The following is a 26,769-nucleotide window of genomic DNA, read 5'->3' on the forward strand; positions in this document are numbered from 1 at the left end:
CAGTGGTTCTGTATCCTCAACTATTCTTTGACAGCTAGTGTGTAGGATCATCGATGCCTGAAGGTCCATATCCGTCGCTTTATCGACAGAAGAAGGAAGCCAGCGCTGCCTCCTCACTCATGGTTGCCTTGTCTGTTAGGTGTTTCTCACTACTCAAGTGAACATCCGGGAGCCAGTCAGGCTTCGGCTCTCCCAATGCCATGAGCGCGATAGCCTGGCCTGACAGACAGGCTTGGGACATGCCATATCCGTTAAAGCCTGCGGCGACCCACTCCCCTCTTTCAACATTCCTGTCGCTCACACTGCCGGGAACACTTCGCATAATTGGCAGTTGATCAGCAGTCATGCCAATAATGCCAGACCAGACCCTCTGCATTGCAGTCGCAGAGGATAGCGTAGTATTGGTGATTGCGTTGGTCCCAGCCCTCGGTGAAAATATTCTTTGGGAGTAAATTGGTAAGATTACCCACGGAGTCCGCACTGATGACTGAATCGTCTGATGATAGAAAGTCATCCAGCCTCTGCAGGTCGCCTCCAATAGAAAGGTCGCCAGTCTGTGCGTCTTGTTGCATCTAGTAAAGATGCTCGATTAAGGTGGTATCTGGGTCCTAAGATTGCTTTGGGTGGAAGAGCCAAGAACACGGAATATTTCCCCACTGGGGGCCGGGCTTTTGCGTTGACGTGGAAAGTCGATGGGGAAGAGAGGTCCCTTGAGCTTGGGTAGAAGGTGACCGGTAAAGCCATTCACACAGTGGAAGATTTTGGCACCTCTCATATTCCCGCAGGGTGTAGTGAGAACATAGGGATATGCGGTCTCGGCATCGCTAGAGATAGTAATCGAAGTGACCGCGGTGTTGATCTCGATGGAGAAACGATCTGTGTGACGTTCGAGCAGGCGATGAAGAATGTTTGTCACCAGCCGATACGGCCGAAACACTTTTGATATCACCGCGAAAGCGCCCTTCGAGTCCTTGAGATGATATTCCTATCGAGGGCGGTCAGAACTAGGGCCGGAGTGTGAATAAAACTCTTAAACCCGAGATAAAAAAAAATAGTAGCTATACTGGGTCGGAGCATGGACGCCTGTGCTGAAGAACTACTCTCCCGAGATAAAATCCGTCATGCGCGTATTTTTGTAGCCCAGTTAGACAATATTTACCTAGGGATAATTTTGGAACATCTTAGCATCTTATTGGCCAATTCAGTGGAATCCCCTTGCAAATCCCTCCGTCATAATGGAGCTCGGGGCCCGCGGGACCCGTCGATATTGAGCCGAGACACGGCAGGAGTATCCGTTAATGTTGTCGCGTCTCCATCCCCTCATGTTGCATTCTTGACTTTTCGCTCGCCATTTAGAGAAAAGTCCGCAGAGAAAAGTCTGCCTACAGCCGCTATGTCGTCCCCTGATCTCAACAGCGACATTCATTTCATTCAAACACCACCAGCCAAACCCTCAAAGTTCGAAACGCCTGAGGATTGTGGAATACCCATCACAGATGTCAGTCTCCCAATTATTACTATGTGACCGAATGCTAACTGATTCACTCTGTCAGTCGGCGGCCATCCACAATGCGCCTCTTCCAGTTGACGGTGCTGGTAACCAGGGATTCTCTAATTCCCTCCTAATCGGTCTCCTGGTGGGCGTCCCGGCCGTCCTTGCTTATCTACTTGGTGGCGGTATGAAGGCCACTATATTTCTTGGTCTAATCACGACTGTGCCAATTCTCGTGGGGTACTGGACATGGACATCCTCCTGCAGTTCTCGCATGACCGACAAAGGCAAATTGCCGGGGCGACCGATAGAACAGTATTTAAAGTTCAAAAACGAGGCAGATCGTGCCAAATGGCACGGCAAGAAACGTGTCCCTATGCAGACTTTCTGTGAAATGTATCTCGATGGTGTGGTCGACTTTAACGGAGATACTCTCGACATCTTGGAATACCGCCATGATTGGGCGCACTTCGGCTTCACCTGGGATCTGTTCAAGTATATTTTCCTGACCTTTGCTCGCGACGTGTTGCTTCACACGAAAGACCAAGACGATCAGCAGATCCGTCCAAACTACGACCGTGGTAACGACCACTATGCTTGGTTCCTTGGTCCTCGCATGATCTACACCTCCGGTATCATCTCCGACACGTCAAAAGAGGAAACACTGGAGGAAATGCAGGATAACAAGATGGCGATTGTCTGTGAAAAGCTCGGCCTTAAGCAAGACGAGACTATGTTAGACATCGGCTGTGGATGGGGGACCCTAGCGAAATTCGCAAGTCTCAACTATGGAGCGAAGGTAACCGGTCTCACCATTGCACGCCACCAGACAGCATGGGGTAACGATGCTCTCCAAAGGGCTGGAATTACCGAAGCGCAAAGCCGTATTCTGTGTATGGATTACCGCGACATCCCTCATGCCCAGTACGATAAAATCACGCAGCTCGAAATGGGCGAGCATGTCGGTATTCGAAAGCTCACCACCTTCTTCCGCCAATGTTATGACATGCTGAAAGATGACGGTGCCATGTATGTGCAGCTTTCCGGTCTTCGCCAAACATGGCAGTATGAGGATTTGATTTGGGGACTGTTTTTGAACAAGTACATCTTCCGTGGCGCGGATGCGTCTACTCCTCTTTGGTACTATACGATGTGCTTGGAACGGGCTGGGTTTGAGATCAAAAGGTGAGTTCTAAGAGACTTTCGCACACTGCCTTTGACGGGACTGACTTCGGTACAAACATCAGTATCGATACCGTTGGAGTGCATTATTCTGGGACTCTCTGGAGATGGTACCGCAATTGGCTTGGAAATGCAGACACCATCAAGGCCAAGTATGGCCAACGGTGGTTCAGGGTGAGTGTCATCCTATGTGCTAAGCCTGATAGGTTTTAACATCAAACAGATTTGGGAGCTCTTCCTCGCCTGGTCTGTCATCGCTTCTCGCCAAGGTAGTGCCACTTGTTATCAGATCCTCGTTGTGAAGAACTTGAACTCAACCCACCGCATCAACGGGGTTGCATCTCAGTTTGGGTTGTCGGCTGCTCTCGCTTCGAGCAAAAAGGCCGGTAAATCGAAGCTGGAGATTGTGTGAGGGGTCAACAACGTGAGGATAGGCTTCGTCGCCAGATGATCTTTCGGGGTCGACACGACTTCAAAGTGGACATCCCGAGCCACAAAGTCTGGGATCTGCGAATCCTATCATGTTTTCGACATCCTATAGTCGTATGTGCTAAATTAATCACTGAAGATTCGGTCGCATAGACCATGAAGATACCCACATTTGTAGTTGGGGAGATGTAGAATTGTCAGCCCGATCTCCACTCTTCACATCATCCGCTCATTACCCTAATGGAGGCAGTGCTTTAACTAGCGATGCTGAGAGAGAGCAATGCAAAAAAGCAAAACAAAAACATACAACAGTGAGGATTCGCTGGTGGTCACCCACCCAACTACTAACTCACCGGCGTGTGGCTTGAGTACGGCTGAGCGGACGGGAAGCCCTATTTTCCACACCCTATGGTCGTATGTGTCAGGTTATGTGTGGAAGAGAATTATAGAAAAAAAAAATTTATATTTAGAATCGGGCGGAACACGACTATAGCATCTAAGTGACTCGCTGTGAGAAACTCACTTCCTGTTTAGGACCAGTCACCTTCATCTTGAACAGGCTTTCCACTCTCTGAAGCGTTCAGGAGCTCCTGGACAGTCCACAGCTTGTACTTATAGCCAGGAACGGCGTTCGTGTTCTCAAATGGTGCACCACTGAGGAGGTGCTCTGCACATTTGTCGTAGTTCTCATGCGCGTAGTGCTCTGGGTCATGATATACCAGCCACTTTCCGACCACCTTGCCCATAACTTCCGGATTCTTGGCGACAGCATCCCAGTCAGTGTTGTGGAACAGCTCGCGGTTTTTGAATCCCGTCTTCTGGGCGCAAGAGACTCGTTCGAACCTGCCATCAGCGCATGCATGATCAGCCTCTGTAACATCTAATCTTTTTCGTTGTCTATCCAACCCAGGACTGGCCACCAAAGCGTGGCCTTCGCAGCTTTCTCACATACCTCAAATGGTTATGCACCTTCGTTGCCACAGGCACGTTGTCCTTCCCTGCGATCTGCAGACAGGCCGCCAAGGAATACGCATCCTCCATGGCCATAGTCCCGCCGCTAGCCGAGGTCGGCAGAAATGGATGTGCAGCATCACCTATCTGGACAATGCGGCCGCCAGGTGATGCCCACTGCGGTTGGGGGTTACGCCAGCGTAGCTTCCATTCAAGGACAGTGCGGTTTGGTGTCGCATTGATAAGCTCGGTCATGAACGGCTCCCAGCCCTCGACGGCCTTAAGGGCTTTGTCGGTCGACGTGGCCTGGGCCCAGTCTTCTTTGTCATCACCGCTGTCGTCCTAAGTAACAAGTAACATTAGTATGTAATCAGAAGCATAGACTTGACGTGCAGGCAAATATACCCTGCGAGTGAGCAGCCAACAAATATCATTTTCCGACTTGCAAGTAACCACGTGTGCCCCCGGACCGGCGTGTAGGAATGAACGGTCCTTGAAACCTTCAAACTCCTTCGCGATGACCGGGTTCGCAAGCGCCAGTGCCGCGGGGAAGGTGACTCGGTACATGATGAATCCAGAGCTAATGGGGGTGTCTTTGCTGCCGACGACCGATGCCCATGATTTGGTGCCAACTCCATCAGCAGCCACCACTACATCTGCTGTCAGCCTGCGGCCGTCAGACAGGATCACACCAGCATGGTCCCCTTCCTCGAAGAAATCCGAAGCTGTCGCAGAATATTCGACCGGTATGCCGAGCTGCGAGACATACTCATAGATAACTTTATGCAGCTTTGATCGATAGATCGCCAGGGATGGGTTGTTCGGGTCACCAACGAGGAAGGACCCGACAAGCGTCCCGTCGTATTTCTTGACATTCAGCGTTGGAGCAATTGCCTCTCGCCTCGCGCGCTCCAAGAAGCCCGGCCATTTCTCTGGGGTACGGAGAGCTGAAGTCGAGATCACGATAATTTCGCCTATATCGAAAGTCCATGTGCAACTTCGTCAGCCAGTACATTCAATCTATAGTTTGGTAATCCGTCTCCAGTATAAGGAAAGTTGACGGCGGCTCCTCGTTTGTTCTTTCTGTACTTACCAAAAGTCTCTCCGCGGGGTCGTCTTTCGATTACCCGAACATTGTGACCCTTTCGATGAGCCTCAATAGCGAAGGTCAGACCCGCAATGCCACCTCCAACAACAAGAATGGATATTCCGGTGTCCTGTTCTCGCTCCATGCCCGATACTGAAAGTGCTGACAACTGAACTTCTGAAGGAAAAATTGTTGTTTGACTTAAACATTGCTTTGGTCACACTCAAATATATATGCATTGAGAAGTCGGATTTCACGGAATGAATACCTGCCGGACGAGCTCCGTTCCGTACCCGGGTGTATACCTAGTAACCAGGGCACTGAGCTCCGGATGAATATCGTCTGCTCTCCCGGTGACCCGGCTAGTTGCCGCAATAATCTCGGAAGCAATGGTTTCAGTCATGATTCATTAGTATTTGCACCTCGTACTTTGGAATGCCCGAGACCCACTTATCTTCTGCCGGTAGAGCTTCGTCCATCTAGTCGTGCTACGCACATAGTAGGAAGTAGAGTATAGATTAAGTGGTCAATGATAGAAGTACAAACACAGCCCGAGGTGGAGCTACCTAGTTAGGCAATTAGGGCCGCATATATCTGAGTAAGCGGCATTCGGAACTTCCGTTTCCCCACTCCCCAGATCGTAAGATCATCTAAAGAAGCCTCGGGTTTCCTTCGGGGCTATAACAGGGACCAGAGTACAGTTTTCACTTGGCAGAAGTTGTGCACAAATCATAGCCAGAATGTCTTCCTCCGTCCGGAGCACCCCTTTCTTCATCAGGTAGTAGAACGAAGGACTTCCGGTCTGTCTTTTCATACTGGTCTGTACAAAGGTCCACACGTACGTGTTTTATTTCATAGCGGAGAATATCGATCGCCCCGTGACAGTCGACCTTCAAGACTACATTATCAATGGGTGCAGCACCTGGTTTATGCATAGGTACATGGGACCTCTGGAAGTATTCACAGCACAAGAATCTGGGTAGAAATAAGATTTCGAGGGTGCACCCTTTATGCTGCTATTATCCAAAAATATTGTCGACATGTGATATATCAGTCGTTGCTGTAAACATTTGCACGTGCAGATCGACCGATTCGCGGCTACAGCCACGAGCGTTCTAGTTAATTCTGGGCTAGAGATTGAATCTCTTATTGAGCCGGATGTGCCAACGCGTGTAAGGAGAGAGCTAGGGAAGAGAGAGATGGACGAAAGCCCCAAGAGGGAAGTATGTGACCACTATCCTACGGACCTATCTAATAAAAGGATAGTAATTGACTTGGTAAAGCTAGACGTTTAGAGCTCTAGAGGGTGAATGAATAGCGGGCCTCGAGCCTAAGTTAGCTATCCTCGGAAGCTTATAAATGAGCGGAACTGAATGTCTATAAATCTCTCCTTTATATAACTATAATATTTCTAAGATTATATATAAATATATAGAAGATTCTTATTAGATAAGATTAATATATTCAAAATTACCTAGTGTGCTATTATTATAACCATATCCACATGTAGTCCAAAACAATGGTATAAAATAAAAATTGGTCTACTCGAAAAAATCCACTCTAAGCCGTACGTCAATAAATAAAGAGGTGACATAATGACAAGGTGGTTCCGAGCTTAAGGGAATGTTGGGGTTGACTGCATGCTTTACAGTGGGACCTCCGAAATATTGGGCTAAACTTTTGTATCTACATATTACCGCCATATATACCGCCTCCCTTTTAAATATACTGCTATAAGAATATATAGTCGGCCGCTTATCCGGCCGTGGTCATCTTTAATGGTTTCTTAGATAGTCTTCTCCGGCAGTCTTCTTGAATGTCTTTTTAGTGGTCTTTTTTAGTAGTCTCCTTAGGTATATACTTTTCAGTCCCCTCAGCCCGTTCACCTGAATGCCCTAAACACCACTATTCTACACCTGAATATGCTGCCTCTCTATTCACTCTTTATCCCTAAGCTTATTATCGTTAAGGATTTGTCAAGCCCTGACTATTATCCTATTCAACTTGGCCTCCGTGGTCGGCTGCGTGCTTATAGGCGCCATCATCGATAAACTCGATGTGACGCTCTACATCCTCGTTTCAACTGTAGGATCCTCTATTAGTGTCTTCCTGATCTAGGGCTTTTCAATGTCCCTTGCTCCTCTGTTCGTCTTCTCAATCGTATACGGTCTCACAGGCTCATACACCAGCACCTGGCCCGGCATTATGCGCAAGGTAGTCCGCAAAAAGCCCTCCACTGAATCAAGCATGGTGTTTGCCCCACTTGCGGCCGGAAGAGGCGTCGGAAACTTGGTTTCGGGACCCCTTAGTGAGGGCCCCATTGATGGGATGCCATCGGAGGGGGACGCGGGGTATGGATATGGGAGTGGATATGGATCCTTGATTGCTTTCACGGGAGTTACAGGCGTTGTGGGTGGTGGAAGTTATATTGCGAGGCGTGAAGTGGTTGTGAACCCTGCCAACCTAACCTAGCGCCGTAACAGAACTGCTCATTATTGTTTGGTCAACCAATACGCGCTCCTCTACCTTTTAGTGGGATTTTAGTTATTGGAGCAGAAAATATGTGTTCTTCGTGTGTCTGAGAAATAATTATACGGACTTGACTCGAATAAAATTCTCGGCGAATTTGGCTAACTTTTGGTCTGCCTCTGTTGGAGCTTCCTTTCAGACCGGTTAATCACAGAGACGGAGCGAAATAGATCACCATTTAGGAGTATCCATACATGGCGTTGACCAAGACCTCCCACAGCCTTAAAAAAGATATCAATCTTGTTATGGCCTATACTTGTTCCATTTGAAACAAGCTTGAAGGGTAAATGCGTGGCGGCACCTTTAGCGTCTTGACTATCAGCAATATTCTCATGTACATGATATACCATACCACTTGGCAATTTGTTTGGCCCTCCATCGATATGATACAATCAACAGAGGTGGGTTCTTGTAAATAACCATCACTTCACGACCCGGCTCTTTAGTAGTATCATAACCCACCGGTTTTGCTAGTTTACACATGTTTAGAGTACCAAAACTATTAGTGGTGTAGTTGAATAGGACCAAAAAAAAAAAACAAAAAAAAAACAAAAAAAAAAACAAAAAACATATTCTTAAAAAACATATTCCTAGAGGATCCTAGGAAGGACAAAAAAACGAAGTGGTTCCAGAGGGGGTCGAACCCTCGACTTTGGCGTTATTAGCACCACACTCTAACCAACTGAGTTATGGAACCTGATTTTGGTGTTTGGGCTTTTTTCCTCTGAAACTTATTAGGAAAACTGGTTACAAGGTCTAATAGGCCCACCTGCGTTCTTAGGAGAGGCATATCACAATACGTACACAATTTCCAAAATGTAGCTACCCACCTGCAATCGTGTCTGCACTGCATGTAATCTATATCAATTTAGCCTCTGTAGCTTGCATCGTCGCCGCGTTGACCCCCTATAACCCTATTCTTGCCCCTAAGTCCGCCTTCCGCCGCCCCTGTTTAGGCTTCCCCCCGTGGGAGGTGAAGCCACCTATCTTCTCTATTCACGTTAGTCCGCCACGCGGAGCGCCGCCTTAATATTATACTATCCTAGCGCTTAAAGTAGCGCCGCTACGCGGAGCGTAGCATTAAGGCTACTTGCAAAATATATGTTCAAGGGGAATACAAAAAGAAACTTGCAAGTTACAGACGCGTTCAAATGGCCTAAAAGGGCCCTAGAAAGGGCAAAAATCAAAGTGGTTCCAGAGGGGGTCGAACCCTCGACTTTGGCGTTATTAGCACCACACTCTAACCAACTGAGTTATGGAACCCCGGTTTATTGCTCATTTTTCGTAATTTTGTATCAGAAAGAAGTCCACAAAGTCAAGACTAGCCTTAGCCTTACTATCTAATCGTGCCAAGCCCACCACACTTGGTGTTGGTGTGCACGCCGGATCCCACCAGATCCCAGATTTGCAATATTAGGTACCTTCTGTATGGAGTTGCTATACAAAAGGTACTTAATCATAACATAAGTATAATATCAATTTTCTCAACGTTGAAAAGGTTTAGGTATATACTAAGATATATGTATAATACAAACGGTGCCCTGATTATTTTACTGTAGTAAAAAATTCCTAGTATGTAATATAAGAGTACGTACTATCTCTTTATACGATATTTGTACGTGGCTTTTTCAAAAAGTGCGCTATCCACTTCTATATAATGTAGTTAGAATTGATAGATTGATTTAAATAGACCCATATTAAGTTTCGCCTTTTTTATTTTTCCCTTATCTAGTATAAAACTTGAGTTATGCTGATATTATAGTTAAGTACCTTCTGTATGTAGTTGCCATATAAAAGATACTTAATTTGCAAATCTGGGATCCGGTGGGAAAACGGGATCCGGTGGTGCACATGGTGGGCTTGGCACGATTATGACATTTTTTTCCTAATAATAATAGCCTGATTGACTAATAGTGCTACCTCTTAACTATATGTCGTTTTATACGCTATTACAGCCCGACAGCTTAGACATTGTATGACAAGGCTAATATTAATGATAACCATAGAATAAACCTCGGAAGTTTGTGTCGGGTCTATTCGTAGATATGTTATCGTAACACCATTAACATACTTAGCCCAATAGGACGCAGTTTGGCGGCTACACTCCTGTCATTATACCGAGGACTATTCGAAAGTTTCAGTATTAGACAGCATAGAAATTTTGAATGAATCAATTACCTAGCAAACTAAGTAGAGAGAGAGAGTAAAGAATGCGACTGATCCAGCAGAACTATATACAACATCTTTCTATTTCATAGACGATTTATTAATACATGATAATGAATGGCTTCACAACGATAACACCGAACACATTTCCACCCACAAGAACCAAACCTCTAAATTTCGTGTATATAAGCACATCCAATCAATTAAGAACTGGCCTTGAGCTCGGTCAGAATATCATCAGCAGCCTTCTCGGCGACCATGTAAGTAGACACAGCGGTGAAAGTACCGGGGATCTTGGGGTAAACGGAAGCATCAACGACACGAAGACCAGAGACACCGCGGACACGGAATTTGGAGTCCAAAACAGCCCTTGGGTCACCATCAGCACCAATGGGACAAGTGCAGGAGGCATGGTGACCCCAAGCGCCATCCTTGACATAATCCTTAATGTCTTCCTCGGACTGAACATGAGCGCCGGGGAGAACCTCAGTGATGTTGACGAGCTGGCGCTTGAACGCGTCACGGCCGAGCTCAATGGCTTCGTACAAAGCAGTGAGATCAGCATCGTAGTCGCCGACACCGGTGTCGAAGTAGTTGAAGGTAATCTCAGGCATATCCAGGGGATCAGCAGACTGAAGAAGGACGGTACCAGCGGTGTTGCGGGGGTGAGCCTTGAGAATAGCCCAGGTGAACCAGTTGTGCTCGTCAGTCGCGTTAATGCTGTAGTCGGGGAAGTAACCACGGAAGTTGACGGGGCCACCGAATTCAAAAATGTCAAAGTCATCGCCGGCCGTGGAACTTTTGTATAGCATAGTGGCGGCAAGACCGGGGATGAGTAGATACCACGGTCGCCAAGGATAGGAGTCTCCCAATCATCGATGCAAGGGTCATCCTGGCCGCGAATGCTGAAGGTGCACTTGTCCAAGCAGGAGAAATCCTCCTCGATCTTGCCCTGGACGGAGATCTCATAGTGGTCCTGGAGGTTGGTGCCGACACCGGGGAGATCCTTGATGACCTTGATTCCGAACTTCTTGAGTTCCTCGGCAGGTCCGACACCACTCAGCTTGAGGATCTGGGGGGGAGTTGTATACTCCACCGGAAACGATGACTTCACGAGAAGCGGTGGCGGAACCGGGGGTTCCGGGAAGAGCAGATTTCGACATAGGGCTAGCCTTATAGAGGTGCTCGCCCTCGAGGAACTCCACACCGGTGGCGCGAGGTGGGTTTTCAGTCTCGTCGAAGGTCACCTTAGTGACATGGGTGTTCATGCGAACATCAAGAGGGTACTTCTTAGAGCCGTCGTCGTTCTTAGCATCGCGAACAGCAATGATGAACTCGCGGGGACCGTTACGGTGGGCGTCATCGGTGGAAATGGGAATCTGGTAGTAGCCGGGCTCGGTGTCACGGCTCTTCTTATCAGCATTGGCATCGCCAAGTAGCAGAGTGCCAATGTTCATAAGGTGATCGGTCAAGTTACCGAGCGCAAAGGCACCACCGGTGAGCATGCTCAGCAGCTGAGTATCCTTCAAGACGATGCTAAGAGGCGCGGTCTCGGTCGACAACCAGCCGTCGTAACCGTGGCCCTTGACTGCGGGAAGCGAGTAACCGTTGTTCTCCAGCTTAGCGTAGTACTTGCGCATGTTGTCGGGTGTCCAAGAGTTATCGCCGGTGATGGTCTCAATGTATTCAAAGTCGGACTGGTGTGGGTAGACTGCAATCAAGGCGTTGTGGGCAGTGCAACCACCAAGGGTACCTGTACGAGGGTAGAGGGTTCCCTTCAAGGTCGAGCCCTCGGGAGGGTTCAGGCCGGTGTATATCCCGCCGTCAGGCGTGTCGTAGCTAGCCTTCCAATCGCGAGCCTGGCGCTCGTCATCTTCGTAGTGGCGAACGAAAAAGTTCCACGCAAGCTTCTCGTCTTCGGAGGCTCTGGCGGAGTAAGCAGGGATGGTGTAGTTGTAATTTTCACCCTGATCATCACCAGCCTCAAGGAGCAGTGTCTTGTGACCCGCCAAAGCAAGACGGGCAGCCAGAGGACCACCACCAGCACCAGAACCGACAACGACGTATTCGTAACCGGTGATGTTAACGGCCTTGGCCAGGCCGGACGTGGCGACCAGCAGGCCAAAGATGTAAGAGAGAATCATATTGACAAAGAATGACTATGAGTGAGTTGGCCTTCCAAGAGAGATCATCCCGGCTTTTATGCATTGTTTCCCCCCTGAACACCGGGGATCGTTCGCATTGTTCTCCATTTTTACCAAAAGCCGTTGAAGACTTGGCCGGCGTGCCGCGGCTAGCTCATGGCGATCTCTGCGCCAACAGCTCAGCCTAGTACTTTTCCAGGGACAATTCCCGAACGATCATCGATAGTTTAATTCGTACTGCGTACACCGCTGTTGATCCTCAAAACGGATCCACATGTTTCGGGGGTTTCTCCTTTCCAGCACACAGCATGGCCGCCGGTTTGCTTTGCCAAGACATTGCGGATAATTTCTTCTAAACGAGGTTCATTGTAATCCCTGCAATACGGAGGGTCAATCTGTTAGGCGCCAGATCTGTGCAGTAAACTTAAGATTTTATATCGTAGATCCTTGAGAAAAGGAAGCGAAGGAAGAGAAGTGGAGTGATAACCCAGAAGGGTAAAGGTAGTCCCATTTCTGCAAATTATGCAAATCATGCAAACAACCCATAAGCGAGCAACCCACCTTGGAACCTGACATGTGACAGGGCGGCCCTTGCCGACTCGGGAGCAACTCCACTTGAACCAGCAGAAATGGCACACGTTATTTAGGCCATACACGTCAGACTTCATGTTCACTCGTCTCACCCTAGAGGAACACTGGTTGGACCGACGGAGAAAGAAAACGGGTATCTGATATTGGTCTGCACCAGCGCTGCGTGGAATGAGAGGTCAAGTGGTCGTGGGCCTTGGCGGCTTCTTGCTAGATCCAATATTAGTGCCGCTCCGAATACGCCGGAAGGGTCAAGCATTGTGGGAAAAAAGGATCGACCGTCAACTGTGGGATGTGCCACACACATTGCCAATGATCGACAGATATGGAAATAATCTCCCTGTCTGTGAGACACCCATAAAAAGCAGCAGGACATCTGAGGAAACAGATAATATGACCTCATGCAGAAAACGGTGATGCGGCAACGAGGTATCACGGGACTTACCTTCCGTAGCCAGCGCTTCTACATCCGCCGCCTACGCTGGAAGTGAGACCGGCACCAGATCCAGAACCGGGGACCACCGCTGACAACGAGAAGAAAAATGAAAAGACCCACACCAAGAGAGCTTTGACTTTGGTTGGGCGAAGAAAGGAAGAGAAGTCTACGAGGAGAACGGTGGTGCCTTCCAACTACGTGAGGTTTTGTCCCAACGCAATCACCTGCCCATAGAACTTCCAACTTCAAAACTTGAAAGGTTCAAGGTATGGTCAATGATGTGCCAAAACTGTAAAAGTCTCCTTTTCAAGTTTATAAACAAACTTAATCTGGGCATTCAATAAGATCTTTTCTGAGGCTGTTAAATTAAAATTGGAAGAGCGGGCCCGTATCTGATGATGGGTACTTGCCATGTAGGGTCATACCCAATGTACACGTAACAAGCCAACCTGTCTCGCGGCAGTTGAACAAATGCCAACAGTCCAAGTCTGTACAAAAACACCAAAGAGTCTTTCAGCAAAGTTGGTAATAAAACATGGGGGCTTCCAAAATTGCTATAGACTTCAAGCGATGTGCGTTTTGTGCCTAGATACGTCACCCACTGTGGCTTCACGTATCTCGATTCTTGGGTGATCTGCAGGTACCGCCGTATCAGGTTGCCGAAGCTTTTAGGTTGACATGCGTGAAACAAAGCTTGTAGTGAAATACAGATCATAGCCCGGGAGCCCATTATGGGAAAGTAAATAAAGTCCAACCAAACATCCACCCCGATTATTGATTGGCCAAGTAGGTAGAAACTGCAAGACATGACTATTGAAGCAGGGAAAATAGAGCGCCTAATCTCCAAGTAAGCAAGGTTATAGAGTCGGTACTGCTCTACATCCCCAGGGTACTTATGATCGGATCTCAGTTCCCAACAGGATGGCGCTCCTAAGGCGCTGACGTGCGGGTGTTTGTTATTGTTAGTCTCTTTTGTCCATATTGATGACTAAATATTCAGATGATCCATGGATGATACAATGGTTTTGATGTGCCGAGACACACCACGAAGTACCCGAACTGACAACCTTGTAGAAGATGAAGAAGATGAAGCTTTGAGGCTCATTCTGTTGTTGTAGATTACATCATGAATATGGTACCTAGGTAGTGGAAGGAAGACTACTCCGTACTAACTTCACGCCTACAGTATTTACCAGATCGCCTTGACCAGAGTTTCCAAGGTTTGAGTGAATACATTCCCAAACAATGAAAGTAGTGAAGAGCAACTCTTTGAAGTATACGGGGAATTCTGGATGACGGCTCCCATGGTAAACCCTAGAATCCAGTGGTTGATCTAACCTTAATAAATATGTACTAGTATGCTTCGGGAAAGAGAAAGTTAGATATTCCGTTTATCTTTATTGCTAAACGGACTCGATCATAGCTGAATGGGGCATAGTAGCAATCCTAAAGCCGCAAAGGCGACATATAATGGGCTCCCATTCCTCCCTCCCTTCTCTTGATTTTCCCTCCTCCAACCACCCTACTCGCGCCAACCGAGAACTGCTAGACTTGTGACTGCAGTGCCCGACCCTACTCAGCTTCTGCTAGGCGAGTGTCTGCAGTGCCCGACCCAACTCAAATTCTGCTAGACGAGTGTCTACAGTGCCCGAGCCCGACCCAAACTCAGCTTCTGCTAGACGAGTGTCTACAGTGTCAGAGCCCGACCCAAACTCAGCTTCTGCGAGACAAGTGTCTGCAGTTTCCGACCCCGACCTACCGATGGTTGGCTGTTGAAAGAGTGACTATCATACGACAACCCGGGTTAACTCTCAGGGAGAGTAACTCGGCCGGTCTTCCACGAAGACCGGGGTCTCCTGGGATAGCAGTGGGCGTCCCAGGGGATCCAACAGCCGCGAGCTTGGGCCTCTACGTGGTGCTGTTGACTAGTAGCCATTATGGTGAAGCCAACGCAAGCTCATATCCTTCTCCTTGTTCCTTCCTTACAGTATCCTGCCACTTGTAGACTGACCGCCTCCAGGAGTAGATACGGGAGCTGTCTATATTCCTACAGTATGAATACCCATAGTCTAGTCAAGTGGTTGACGTAAAGCTTGGCTCAAACGAAAGTATTTGTAAAGGCCGATATGTCTATAATAACACCTTTTCTACCTCGTTGATTCTCGATAAACTCCCTGCCTAAGGCCTTGGCAAATAGATCCATTTCTTTCATAATCATCGATTTATTATATCTTCTTCCACTGGATTCGCCGTTAACTACTTACGATGATGAAGATCCACTCAAAAAATGTAGGTGAAACTGCCCGCCACCTTAAGAAGCTTAGCTTCAAAATTTGTCAATTACCTGTAGACCGATCCTTCGTTCGTATTCTCATGCAATACTAAGTAGACGGCGTGAGCGGGCGGAGAATCACCTTCCGTCGCCCGTTAGCCACCACGGAGCATCCAATAAAATGGCGGCACCATTGGAACTTTATAGCTTTATTGTGGAGATGGAATTATGTTAAATCTTGGCATTTGGACGCCTTTTACTGCGATTCCTTTCATAACATTAGGATAACACCGTACTAATGGCGCACCTGGGTGGATCAGATTGACGATGTACTACGTATATGCATGCCGGGCGCAAAAAGGGATATAGCAAAATCGTAAGGGGGAATTTTTCGAAAGCCAAACTGCATATGTCGTATTCATGCCAAGATGAAGAGAATATCGGCTTTCTTTTACCCCGCAATATCGGTACAATAGAGACCGACGACTAGATGATGATATAAATTAACCCAGTTTGAAAGTTGGTATGGTTTCTGAATATCTTAAAGTAACCAATCGGCGATACCATCAAGATGCGACTGTTATCAGCTTGTCTAACTACTTTTTTGGCTGTCTCAGTGGAAACTAAATACATTGTCCCGGGAGGTAGATGGCGCGACACTGACGGGAACTTCATCAATGCACATGGTGCTGGGATCACCTTTGACCAGAAGTCTGGCCGCTTCTGGTGGTTCGGCGAACACAAGACAGAAGAGGAGCCGGAAGGCGGAGGCGTCTCTGTTTATAGTTCGGAGGACCTGGCTACTTGGAAATCGGGGGGACTGGCCCTAGGTAAGTCTCCATGACCGTGTTGGAAATAGGTCGATATTCTGACATGTGCAGCTCCAATCGAGGGACACCCATATATCGCCCCCAGTAACGTGATCCAACGACCTAAAGTGGCCTACAGCGCCGAGACCGAGGATTATCATGTATGCATTGGAAATCCCTCGGGTTTTACATTCCAAAACTAATTGAACAGATGTGGTGGCATGCGGATAACTCTACCTATGGACTCCTTCTCCAAGGTCACGCGGTCTCCTCCACGATCGAGGGTCCGTACACTTTTGTTGACGCAACAGCGCCCCTTGGAAACTGGTCCCAAGATTTCGGTTTGTTCACTGACTATAAGGATGGCCGATCATATGCCCTCTACTCGAACGGAGATAGTCAGGATGGACGAGATGTGTACCTCACAAGCATGAATGATAACCTCACGGCGCTTGATGAGGTCGTGTATCGATTCCCAAAATTCGATCTTGAGGCACCTACTATTATGCAGACGGAGAAGAGCTACTGGGCACTTATGAGCCACAAAACAGGATACAGGCCAAACAGTAAGAGGTTCACTTTATTACCGTGTATGATCGCTTGACTCACGTTTCAGATGTGGTGGCATTCCGGGCCGACTCACTAAGCGGTCCTTGGTCGCAGCCGTTTATCGTTGCCCCGTTAAATACGCGGACTTTCAATTCGCAGTCTGGATATACGCTCAGAATTGAGGGGACGAAGAAGACGACACACTTGTACATTGGAGACCAATGGGACTCCAATTCTGTCTGGGACAGTCGTTATATCTGGTTGCCTGTTCAGACTGATGAGTCTAAGAAGACTCTAGAGTTAGAGTGGCACGATGTTTACGATCTTGACGTGTACGGATGCTGCCTTCTACTTTTACCATGGCATCCATACTAACTGACTTCAGGAAAACCGGGGAGTGGGAACCCGTTAAGGGAACAACATACACTGCCAGACAGGCGAAGACGCACGGTGATACATATAAGCAGGAGGCTGTGAGTATAGTCCTACTTCAGACGCCAGACTATCGCTAATATGATATTCTGAAAGAACTTTGCTACCGACGGGGTGATTCTCACTGGAATATATGGAAACGACAGCACCGTTACGTTTGAAAATATCGAGGGATCTGGCGAACCCCAGTGGGTGTCATTCTACTACCAAAGTGCGTTTGCAGTTTCTAATTTCTATCTCCTTATGCACAATACTAACATTATTATTAGACACTGACGATTTGGGTTTCGGCGACCAACGTAAGTACACCTCCATTTACTGCCTAGAAAGCCTGGGTTCTGGTATTCTAATACATTCAATAGCTGGAGGTACCCCGGACAGACTTGGCGGTTCATGGCAGCTACGTCGGATTAGCAGCGTGGTGGTCAATGGAGACCCTTCGAGCATACAAACTCTATACCAACGAGATACCCACAAGGGAATCATACTGTCCACTCCGCTGCAACTGACACTGAAGAAGGGGAAGAAGAATACCATTACAGTCGGGGGATTATATAATGGGTTTGATCACAAAGGTGCGGATTTGGATCGCATAGTTGTGTATCCTAGTGAGAGGTGATATCCATGAATTGGAGATATATACGTGGCAAGGACGGTCAGAGAAAGTAGTTAGCAACCCCAAGATCTATAGTTTTTACCCTAACTTTATCGTAGAATTAACCCACAACTAGGATGAAATTTCGGTCGGAGCTAGGTAATTTATATACCGTCTACCTTCTATTAATTTAAATGCTGCTTATAAAATTACATTATCCGCACTTTTAGTGGTGCTGGAATTAATCCAAATGGTTTCATATTGAGGCGATCTGGGAATAGCTTCATATGGGTAGAGGCAGAGCAGGTGATAAAGGCGATTATAGAAGTACTATATGGATAAGGTAGGTGATGTGATACTATATATTGTACATATATGTAGAAAATGGCACTCGTATTAAAAATCAAGCGCTAAGAGTGTTTTTCTTATGTACCCATAGCGTTAACCTTCTTTCTTGACTTTTGGCAAACTACAAGTAAATCAAGAAGCTGGAATATCTCTTCTTTAACTCACATAATCATGCTTTCCCGTCTTATAAGCTCATTCAACCCTCCCACCACTCCTTCTGCGCTCCTTGTTATTGGCAATTTTGGTGCCACAATCCGCGTTCATCTCCTACCCGAGAACGGCACCATCGAACGCTTCAGCCTCACAGCCCCATCTTCGTCCACCACCTTCCGCCACTGTGGAGCCACGGAGCAGGCACGTGAGCATATCGGCGCAGTCACACTTCACGTTGGAGACGGTGAGACTGCCGATAGCTTCCTCGACGACGTTCAGGCACGAATCCGTAAGCTGCGGGATGATTCCCTAAGTTCGAGCCCGGCGCAGCTGCACACAGGCAGTGTTGAGGTGACTCAGCTAGTGCAAGACGTCCTTCAGCCCGTAGCGCTCGATGCGATTCGCGAAAGAGAGGAGCGAGGTCACTCTATGCAAGCGACGCAGACGTACCCTGTTTTTGTCGTTTATATAATACGCTCGAGGGCAAGGATGATACTGACTGAACCGACGAGCTTTCCTTAATGAGTTCCCGTCAATTCTTGGCGCACGAGATATGAAGCGCACAAAATAATTAAGTCTGACTTCGCTTAGCTTGTTGACAGTTATTTAATAATTCTGAGACATTTCTCGCAGAGTGCTGCTGAAACCGAGCTAAGTGTGATCAGTTTCCCTCTCCATCCTACTTCTGGACTAGCTTTCCAGCGTCAGTACCTTTTCCAAACCACCTCGCTTCGGACCCTGCCAAGACGATCTAAGAATCATAGGTCTGGGGCCACAACTAACACCTTTTTCTCTTTACGAAGTCCCAACTACGTAGTTCTTCGAGAAGATCTTAAAATTCCGCTTATTGATCACGCTTAATTTTGGGGTAAAATGACTGTACTCTGAGGCTTGAAAACATTAAATGGGGGCGACCGAATGGACATGGAACGCCCCATTTAGCCTCATATAGCATTTTCCACCAAAGAAAGCGAGCCTCGCTAAGCCATTTTAGCAGGCCCCTAGCCTGACTGATGGGAGAAATTGGGAAAACATTAAGCCCCGTACTTGCCAGCGCAAAGTTCCTTCTCGTTTTCTTTCCTATTTTTCCCTCTTCAAGCCCAGCCCCTATGCTTTTTATCTGATCTTCATCTATCCCGCATCCCTCACTATGCGCAGTGGGTTGACCTGCCTACTCGGCTTGGCTGGCTTAGCCTTGACTAATGCATCGAGTCTGGAGAAGAGAGACAGTCTGGCAGTTCTCGCGGTGCCAATGGTACGCGACACTTCGCGTCAGCTTTCCGGGCGATCGATGACTCTCGGCGTCGACCTTGATAACGAGGATGCGCGTGTAAGTCTAGCGCTTAGGATTGGAATGACTTGTAGGCTAACCTTGCATTCCAGAAAATATCCTATGTTGCAAATGTGACTTTCGGCACCCCGCCTCAACATTTTCTAGCTTACCTACACACCTGGGGCAATGGCTGTTGGCTTACGAGTGTGGATAACCATGATTGCGGGCTCTACGTGAACCGGTCCCTTTGTGGTGGATACGGAGGCTACAACATGACTACCTCAACCACTGCCAAAAAGCTCGTTGAGATATTCGTATATGATGATTCAGGTTCAATGGTGGGTGGAGACTTCGTCAACGACGTTCTGACAATTGGTGGTGTGACGATGGACACTATGAAGATGGGGATTGTCACGGAGAATAGCATCATTGCCAGTACGTCTGGGCTATCTGAACCTACCCATTATAATTACTAACGTGCTCTTTTCAGATACCTTGAGTCTTGGATACGGCAATGCATCTTCCACCTCCCTGACCCAGGCATTAGTCGACGCTGGTACGATTAACTCTCCGGCTTTCAGTCTCTGGGACCAGACAGCCCTGTTCGGTGGTGTCAACAAGGCGAAGTACGACGGCCCTCTCTACACTTTCCCCATAGTCAACGGATCAGACCTCACAAAAGCTCTCCGTATCAACATGGATGACATCTCGATCAACATGGATGGTATCTCAGTCAACGAAACATCCGCGACATCAAAGGAGTTTCCGCTGGATGCTGTCTTTGACACTGCCGTTGGAATGACCTACGTGCCCAAGTCCGTGGCTCAAGCTCTGAATGCCCAAATTGGCAACACCTCCGTTCCGGATCATTGGGGACAAGTCAACTTCTCTTGCAGTGCAGTGGGTGAGAACTCGACAATTAATTTCAAATTCGGGGAATTGGATTTCCTATTATACCTCAGCCATTTTGTTAGCCGAGAAAGGCACACGGCGTCTCAGCGTTGGACTTCTGATGAGGAGACGTGCTATTTCACGATATGTGAGAACACCAACTACCAATTTGAGGCAAGCATCGTTTTGGGCTCCAACTTCATTAGCAAGGTTTATGCAGTCTTTGATCTTGGGAACGACGAGATCTCCTTGGCACAGCGTAGCTGGGATTACGGACCGGACGATATTCCGGACGATATTGTCGAGATTACACCGGGCAAGGATGGTGTGCCTGGAGCGAAGAAGGACTCCGGTGGTACGGATAAGAACGGTGCGTCTGAGCCGAAGAAGAACTCGGCTGGCATGCGCATCGAAAAGGCTATGGGGATGAGTGCTTTGGTGGTCGGTACTGCTGTGCTGATCGTGATTTTATAAGTTCAACCTTGCTAGTAGTAGTTAACCTTTTTACTTTTCGCGGTTCCTACGGTGACTATACGGTCTGGATTAGGTATACTGCAAATCTATGTTAACAATAATAGTAAACATCGGAAACTGTTAGAACGTAATAATGTCCACCCCCAAGTTATTCAGCATTCTAACGCTATGTATAGTTAAGCCAGCCAAATACCTCATTATACCTGAGTTGTGACATTACGTGCAAAGCAATCCTTTCAGAACTTCCACTGCTTTATCCAGTTCTCCATAAGGGGAGCATCAATTGCCCCCAGTCGTTGCAAGGTCTTACTGGCCGCTTGAGTCTTAGTAGTTTCAGTCCACGGACCAGCTTCGTCGGCGAACGAGATAGCCTTAAAAAAGTCGAGAATCTTGAGAGCGGGCTTATCCTGGAGATCGCTCTCCGTGGGGTTTGTGAAACTTTCAAGAGTCTCAATCCATGTCTTGATATCGACCGGTTCCATGTCAAAGTACTTGGTCACTGCTGGAATAAGTGATGACCATTCTGCGGCTCGGGGATTGACGATGTGGAAGGCTGCACATGGCTCATCCTCTTGCGTTCCACGTCGGGTCCGGACGATGTCAACGATGACCTTTGCAGTTATATCCTGAATAACCGAGGTTTATTAGATTTCGATAAAAGAATGAGCAGCAGAGACAATACTTACCACTGGAACCCACTGCACAGACACCGATCCAAGTCCATTTGGAATCTGCTTGATGGTCTTGGATGTCGCAACCAAGGATGGCACCCACTCCTGCTTATTCCACATGCCTTTCTCTGTCGTCGGGCCTCCAATCTGGCCAACACGATGGATACTGGTCGGTACGCCACACTTGGCCGAGGCGGTAGCACAGATCCTCTCAGAGACATGCTTTGACTCTCCATATCCCTGTCGGAGTGCCGAGCTGGGCTCATCAAAGATAATCTCAGGAATTGAAGGACCTCTCTCCGAGCTGTAACCTTCAATGGTAGAGATGGACGAAATGAAGTGGATGTGAGCTGTCTTTTCGCTGGCGACACTGAATTCCACGAGCCGACGCACACCTGCGATGTGGGGATTTTCGAAGGCCTCAACTCTGTGGTTGAAGTTCACCTTCCAGGCATTGTGGATTATAGTGTCAACCTCCTGTAGCATCTGGTCATATTTTGCGTCGTCGATGCCAAATTTCACTTCACCAAATTGTGCCTGGAGGAATTCCACTCGACTCGGGAACTTGTTAAAGGTGCGCAGTCCCTTCTCGCGCAGGCTTTGCAATTGCCTGGGTTCTGCATCATCCGATCTGTTGAGACAGTAGATCTTGGTAACGCTGAGATCACTCAGCAGCTCGTGGAGCAGGTAAGCTCCAAGTGAGCCAGTAGATCCAGTGAGAATAACTGCGTGGCCCTTGCCGAAATCTTCGGTGTATTTCCCAACCAGATCAGCGATTCTCGTTTCCCGGTCGCTATCGCTTTCGAAAGTGGCTGCATCAGGAGCTGAGTCGTTTCCTTGGAGAATATCGAGAACGTATCCAGACAGTTGGGCGATGGTAGGACGGGAGTAAAGTTGCTGGCTACCGAACATCGGGTCCAAGTTAGGTCTAGCAGACTTTAGAGAGCCTTGAAGAACTTGACCCAAATTGAGGGTTTGCAGGGAGTCTAGACCCGATGCGAAAATGTCAGTGTTCTCATCAAAGGAAGGAACGTCCAAGATCTCCGAGACGGCTACAGTGACATAGGCAGTAATGTCTTCTCGTGTTGCGTCTTTGGCTATCTGCGCAACATCAACCCGATCGCCATCGGCGTAGAGCGCGTCGATCTCGTCGGCGTAGTCAACAAGCACGGCACGTCGCTTGACAGTACCCTTCGGTGTAAGCTCGAGTGGCTTTGCCTGAGATGCTACCCCGATGCGATTTTTCATGAGTTGGGCATGCCCCGGGGCAGACTCATTGGCCTTCTTGATATTCGGCCAGATCTCATCAATAAATGCGTTGGGCTCGCCACTCCATAAAGACCAATTGGGCTCGATGATGGCACCGGACTGAAAGCGGCCTTGACCAACAACTAGTGCTTGAGCAACAAGTGGGTGGCTGGAGATGATCTCCTGCATAGTGGTAGGGTTGAACTTCTCTCCGTTGCTCAAAATGATCACGTCATCGCGGCGTCCGGAATACAGCCAAACTTCTTCCTTTTCGGGGTGAGGAACAAAGAGATCGCCGGTCTTGTACTCGTCCTTGTCGGGGTATGTATGGAAGACAGCGTGGCCCGCTCGACCCTCCCCACCAGGGACGACGAGCTCGAAAAAGCCTTCCCCGGCATCACGCATTTCGAGTCCAGCATTGGGGTTCCACTCCAGATACCGCCAGTCGCGTTTGTCTTGGTGCTTCAACGCTCCGAAGAGCCCGTTTTCGCTTGACCCTATAACCGACTGGAGATGAGTTATCTCGGAGATGCGATCACCGATTTCCTGGGCTAAGGGTGCTCCTCCAAAGGCAATGAAGCAAAACTTCGACAAAGACTGCATACCAAGCTCAGATTGACTGAGCTCCTCTAGCACAGAAGGTGCAATGAGAGTTGTCTCCGGGTGAGTTTCCGTGACAATCTGGGCCAGGAGCTCTGCCGTCAGGGGCTTCTCGGGGCTCAAGACGAAAGGAGTATCGAAGACGATAGGTGTCATGATACTCAGAATACCCATAAAGTGAAAGAAGGGACTCATGACAAACACCCGTTTACCTCTTTCTGCAATGGCCACAATACTGCTTTGTCTGTTCTCGGGAAGGGGCAGAAGACCAGTTCGCTCAAGGACGAGGAAATACCCGTTGGTCATTGGAATTGGTTTGGGGAGGCCTGCCATAAAAAAGAGAGTGTTAGAGAAGTTCTGATCTCAGTTCAGGAAAGAACCTGGACAATGACATGCACTCACCAGTTGTACCAGAGCTGTGGATGTAGACTGCAATGCGATCTTCTGGATCCTCCGCGGGCTCCTTCACGACGGGCGCAGAAGCTGAGCTATCGAAAACCTCCCACAAACTTGGTACCAACCATGCTTGCAACGATGGATTCGCCCCTTTCAACTCTTCAATCTGTTTACTCCGCTCGGGGCTATACACGAACTTGGAACACCCAGTAACATCGAGGAGGTGACTTGAGGCTGACTCCGAGTTGCGAGGGAGAGAAGCAGCGCCTGTCTCACGGTCAACAAATTTTCAATTACCTAAAGACTTGATCCTCCTACCCTGTGTCTGAGCCTCATGCATGCAAACATAAATGCGGAGTACCGAATATCGTTGGCTCCCATGTATGCCAGAGTTTGCGGTGCATCAGAAGAGGCGACATTTTCCTGGATCCAAAGAGCCATCCGATTAATGGCATTTGCTAGGTCTGCAAAGGTGATGTCTCTCCATCCTTGAGAGATATCCGACGAGACTGGGTGAACACAGTAGAGCTGATCAGGGTGTTTCTCGGCGGCGGCATCCAAAATCCGCAAAGGAGTTCGTTGAGGAGCAATGGATCCCATCTTGATGAGAATTCCAGCAGACCAAAACCAAGGCTTTACGAAAAAGTAATGATTTCTGGAGGGCTGCCGCTCAATACATGTATATAACTATGGCAAGTGCCCAACGCACCGAATTGGGCGCTTGACGGAGGTACTCGACTGTATCTTGCAGATCCAGTTCGCTAACATCGACGTGCATTAAATTTACCGACTGCCACACGACAATATGCGTGATGAGAGTACAGCTGCGCCTATTTCGTCACATATGGAGTACAGGAGTATGCATATCTAGAGAGTACATCCATGTACCCCGTAAATGGAATCGAGATTGGCAGAGGGTCTGGATCTTTATTGGCTGATATATGTAGGTATCTCGCAGATCTGATACATCCAAAGTTACGATCTTCTCAGGTTGCCCCCTCTCAGCTCACGCAGCTCATGCAGTCACACGAACATGGGCACAATTACCCCTATAATTAGGTTTCATAGCTTCAGCCGTATGCATATACACCACGCGTGGACGGGGTTGAGAAACTTAGTATTATTGAACACGTAGAAATTGCGGTGAGCGACCACTTCCGCTCGAAGTTTATAACCTTGGACGTTGGGAAGGTTAGAAGCTACAGCCTATTAATTATTCAGGTACTTTCCTATTGCATGCACAGGCAGTCCAGCTAGGCTTACTGGGTAGACAACAATCGGGGAACAGGCCCATCTACGCACGTATGTGTTGGATGCTTCAGCTGAAGAACTGCCCCACTAATTATGCATGTAGTTTAGTCTCATGCAGCATGGTGGGCCAGTGCTACGTGTAGAATTGTCATACAATAAGATAGCCTTACCTTGTCATAAACAGGGAACAGGGACTTTGGTTTTACCATAGTCTAGCGGTTGAGCTGTACTACTTTTATCATGCATCTCTGTACGGAATACCTCGGGCGTAGCTAAATCCTTGTTTTGCATTGGAGCATTACTAGCTTGTGTGGGTGTATCCACATCACTGGTGAGCCACACCCAGCCTGATCTCCCGGGCGTGTAAATTGTTGGGATCTACAGTTGGGGAAGGAAGACAGATGTAGATTCGTTGGCGATATTGGGAGGGGCAGGAGTTAGAGGGAAACTATCTAAACAAGTGAACTTTGATCGGGTATCGTGAGCCTGATGTAACGGCGACAGCATCGCCATCGGAGTCTAGGTCACTGTCCTCGGCTTTCACTGGCTCCTTGCATACTGGCAATGCGTCTCAGGTTCCGTTGCATTGTCAAGAGCTCCTTCGATGGGAGTGGATGAGTCACTGGGCTTGAGGGAATAACCTTCAGCGTCTCACAATGAAACAGATATCTGTTTCCGCCTGGGGATGTGCCATATCCTTGGGGGTGACTCGGATATGAGTGGGAGATGGCGGGGATGTAGTCAGTTCGCTTTTCAACTTCGCGAAGAGGCAACAAATGGAATGCAGTGTCCATTTTGGTGTTCTGCTGGTATGTCCTCACAGGACGGAAAGCGAACATGCAGTTGTCCCAGTAATTGTGCTCTTGGCTTCCAAGTGTAATCAGGTTCTTGACCTGTTCAGTGTTGAACAAACCCGGTGATTCGGGCCGCCGAGCAGCTTAGCTTTCCATTTAGTGACCCGATGATTGCCTCAGAAGGTTTCGAGCCATTTACAGGTGTCATCAAGGGCGCTGGAACCGTTTAGCTTGCAGGGTACAATATGGGCACACTGAAGCCCGGGTTGGTCACGTCCAGTCAGGATGCATTTGGCGTTATCACGTTCCAGGCACTGAAGGGCAAGGAAGTCAGCATTATTTTGTCTCTACGTTCTCGATTAGCGTACCTTTCTCTTCGCAAGGTCGTCTCGCTTTTGCCGTTCTGGCTGAACAAGAGACAGAGGCTGGCCATGGGAGGGACCTTGTTGGTTGCCTGATGCGACTGCCTAGTGTATCAATTGTTAGCTTGTTATCGTACAGGCACTTCTTCATGCATTTTTTGGATGCACCATGCACTTACCGATTCCAGGAATATCGTTCAAGTCGATGCTGGTCAGTGTCCGATACTGCCAGTTGGAAGTAGGACCATTTTTCTGAAGCACCTTCGCAAATCCCCGAAGGATCTCGATATCTGAGAACCAAAGGGTGAAACGTTTGCACGCGGAAGATCAGCTAGGTAGGGACCTTGGCTTATAATATCCGCAAGTAGTTGCTTTCGCTCCTCATCTTCAAACTCAGAAAAGGGTTCTTTTCATCAAGAGTTGCCACAATGAGAATGAGGACACTACAAAGTGAGCTTGACGTTTCGATGAAATGGAAGGAAAGGGAAGAGTGGAGGAGTGTGAAAGAGTGGGTCTTGATATTGGTGCCTGAGGCAACAGTTTTGAACCAATATACAAAAATAGTCCTTAGTTATCAAGTCTTTTCGGTTGTCCTTTTAGTTGTCTTTTCAGTTTTCTTTTCAGTTGTCTTTCCAGTTGTCTTTCCA

At 48.1% G+C, this 26,769-nt stretch overlaps 9 protein-coding genes across 9 annotated transcripts; 5 read left to right on the top strand and 4 right to left on the bottom strand.

The window, feature by feature from the left end:
- Positions 1-79: 79 nt before the first annotated feature.
- N7519_003902 (uncharacterized protein) lies at positions 80-376 on the bottom strand (the record flags this gene model as incomplete). Its single annotated transcript, XM_057290678.1, has 1 exon — positions 80-376. One exon carries the CDS (start codon positions 374-376, stop codon positions 80-82), a length of 297 nt encoding a protein of 98 aa, XP_057151880.1.
- A 1,017-nt stretch (positions 377-1,393) lies between these two features.
- N7519_003903 (uncharacterized protein) lies at positions 1,394-3,086 on the top strand (the record flags this gene model as incomplete). Its single annotated transcript, XM_057290679.1, has 4 exons — positions 1,394-1,498; positions 1,554-2,677; positions 2,740-2,848; positions 2,898-3,086. 4 exons carry the CDS (start codon positions 1,394-1,396, stop codon positions 3,084-3,086), a joined length of 1,527 nt encoding a protein of 508 aa, XP_057151881.1.
- Positions 3,087-3,633: 547 nt separating this feature from the next.
- N7519_003904 (FAD-dependent oxidoreductase) lies at positions 3,634-5,286 on the bottom strand (the record flags this gene model as incomplete). The annotated part of the gene is made up of 4 exons (XM_057290680.1): positions 3,634-3,946; positions 4,056-4,396; positions 4,460-5,028; positions 5,148-5,286. 4 exons carry the CDS (start codon positions 5,284-5,286, stop codon positions 3,634-3,636), a joined length of 1,362 nt encoding a protein of 453 aa, XP_057151882.1.
- A 1,982-nt stretch (positions 5,287-7,268) lies between these two features.
- On the top strand, positions 7,269-7,613 carry N7519_003905 (uncharacterized protein; the record flags this gene model as incomplete). Its single annotated transcript, XM_057290681.1, has 1 exon — positions 7,269-7,613. One exon carries the CDS (start codon positions 7,269-7,271, stop codon positions 7,611-7,613), a length of 345 nt encoding a protein of 114 aa, XP_057151883.1.
- A 2,426-nt stretch (positions 7,614-10,039) lies between these two features.
- N7519_003906 (GMC family oxidoreductase) lies at positions 10,040-11,980 on the bottom strand (the record flags this gene model as incomplete). The annotated part of the gene is given in 3 exon segments (XM_057290682.1): positions 10,040-10,556; positions 10,589-10,908; positions 10,928-11,980. The coding sequence occupies 3 exon segments, from the start codon at positions 11,978-11,980 to the stop codon at positions 10,040-10,042; spliced, it is 1,890 nt and encodes a 629-aa protein (XP_057151884.1).
- A 3,867-nt stretch (positions 11,981-15,847) lies between these two features.
- Positions 15,848-17,685, top strand: N7519_003907 (uncharacterized protein; the record flags this gene model as incomplete). The annotated part of the gene is made up of 8 exons (XM_057290683.1): positions 15,848-16,106; positions 16,158-16,246; positions 16,297-16,651; positions 16,702-16,966; positions 17,020-17,107; positions 17,163-17,277; positions 17,336-17,365; positions 17,429-17,685. The coding sequence occupies 8 exons, from the start codon at positions 15,848-15,850 to the stop codon at positions 17,683-17,685; spliced, it is 1,458 nt and encodes a 485-aa protein (XP_057151885.1).
- Positions 17,686-18,180: 495 nt separating this feature from the next.
- Positions 18,181-18,684, top strand: N7519_003908 (uncharacterized protein; the record flags this gene model as incomplete). Its single annotated transcript, XM_057290684.1, has 1 exon — positions 18,181-18,684. One exon carries the CDS (start codon positions 18,181-18,183, stop codon positions 18,682-18,684), a length of 504 nt encoding a protein of 167 aa, XP_057151886.1.
- A 628-nt stretch (positions 18,685-19,312) lies between these two features.
- Positions 19,313-20,800, top strand: N7519_003909 (uncharacterized protein; the record flags this gene model as incomplete). Its single annotated transcript, XM_057290685.1, has 3 exons — positions 19,313-19,492; positions 19,546-19,870; positions 19,926-20,800. The coding sequence occupies 3 exons, from the start codon at positions 19,313-19,315 to the stop codon at positions 20,798-20,800; spliced, it is 1,380 nt and encodes a 459-aa protein (XP_057151887.1).
- A 236-nt stretch (positions 20,801-21,036) lies between these two features.
- On the bottom strand, positions 21,037-24,315 carry N7519_003910 (uncharacterized protein; the record flags this gene model as incomplete). The annotated part of the gene is made up of 4 exons (XM_057290686.1): positions 21,037-21,426; positions 21,487-23,645; positions 23,722-23,986; positions 24,034-24,315. 4 exons carry the CDS (start codon positions 24,313-24,315, stop codon positions 21,037-21,039), a joined length of 3,096 nt encoding a protein of 1,031 aa, XP_057151888.1.
- Positions 24,316-26,769: the final 2,454 nt, after the last annotated feature.

The sequence above is a fragment of the Penicillium mononematosum genome (assembly GCF_028829835.1).
Source record: "Penicillium mononematosum strain IBT 11891 chromosome Unknown utg000002l:1.0-8112719.0:1.0-8118358.0, whole genome shotgun sequence".
NCBI classification, from domain to species: domain Eukaryota; kingdom Fungi; phylum Ascomycota; class Eurotiomycetes; order Eurotiales; family Aspergillaceae; genus Penicillium; species Penicillium mononematosum.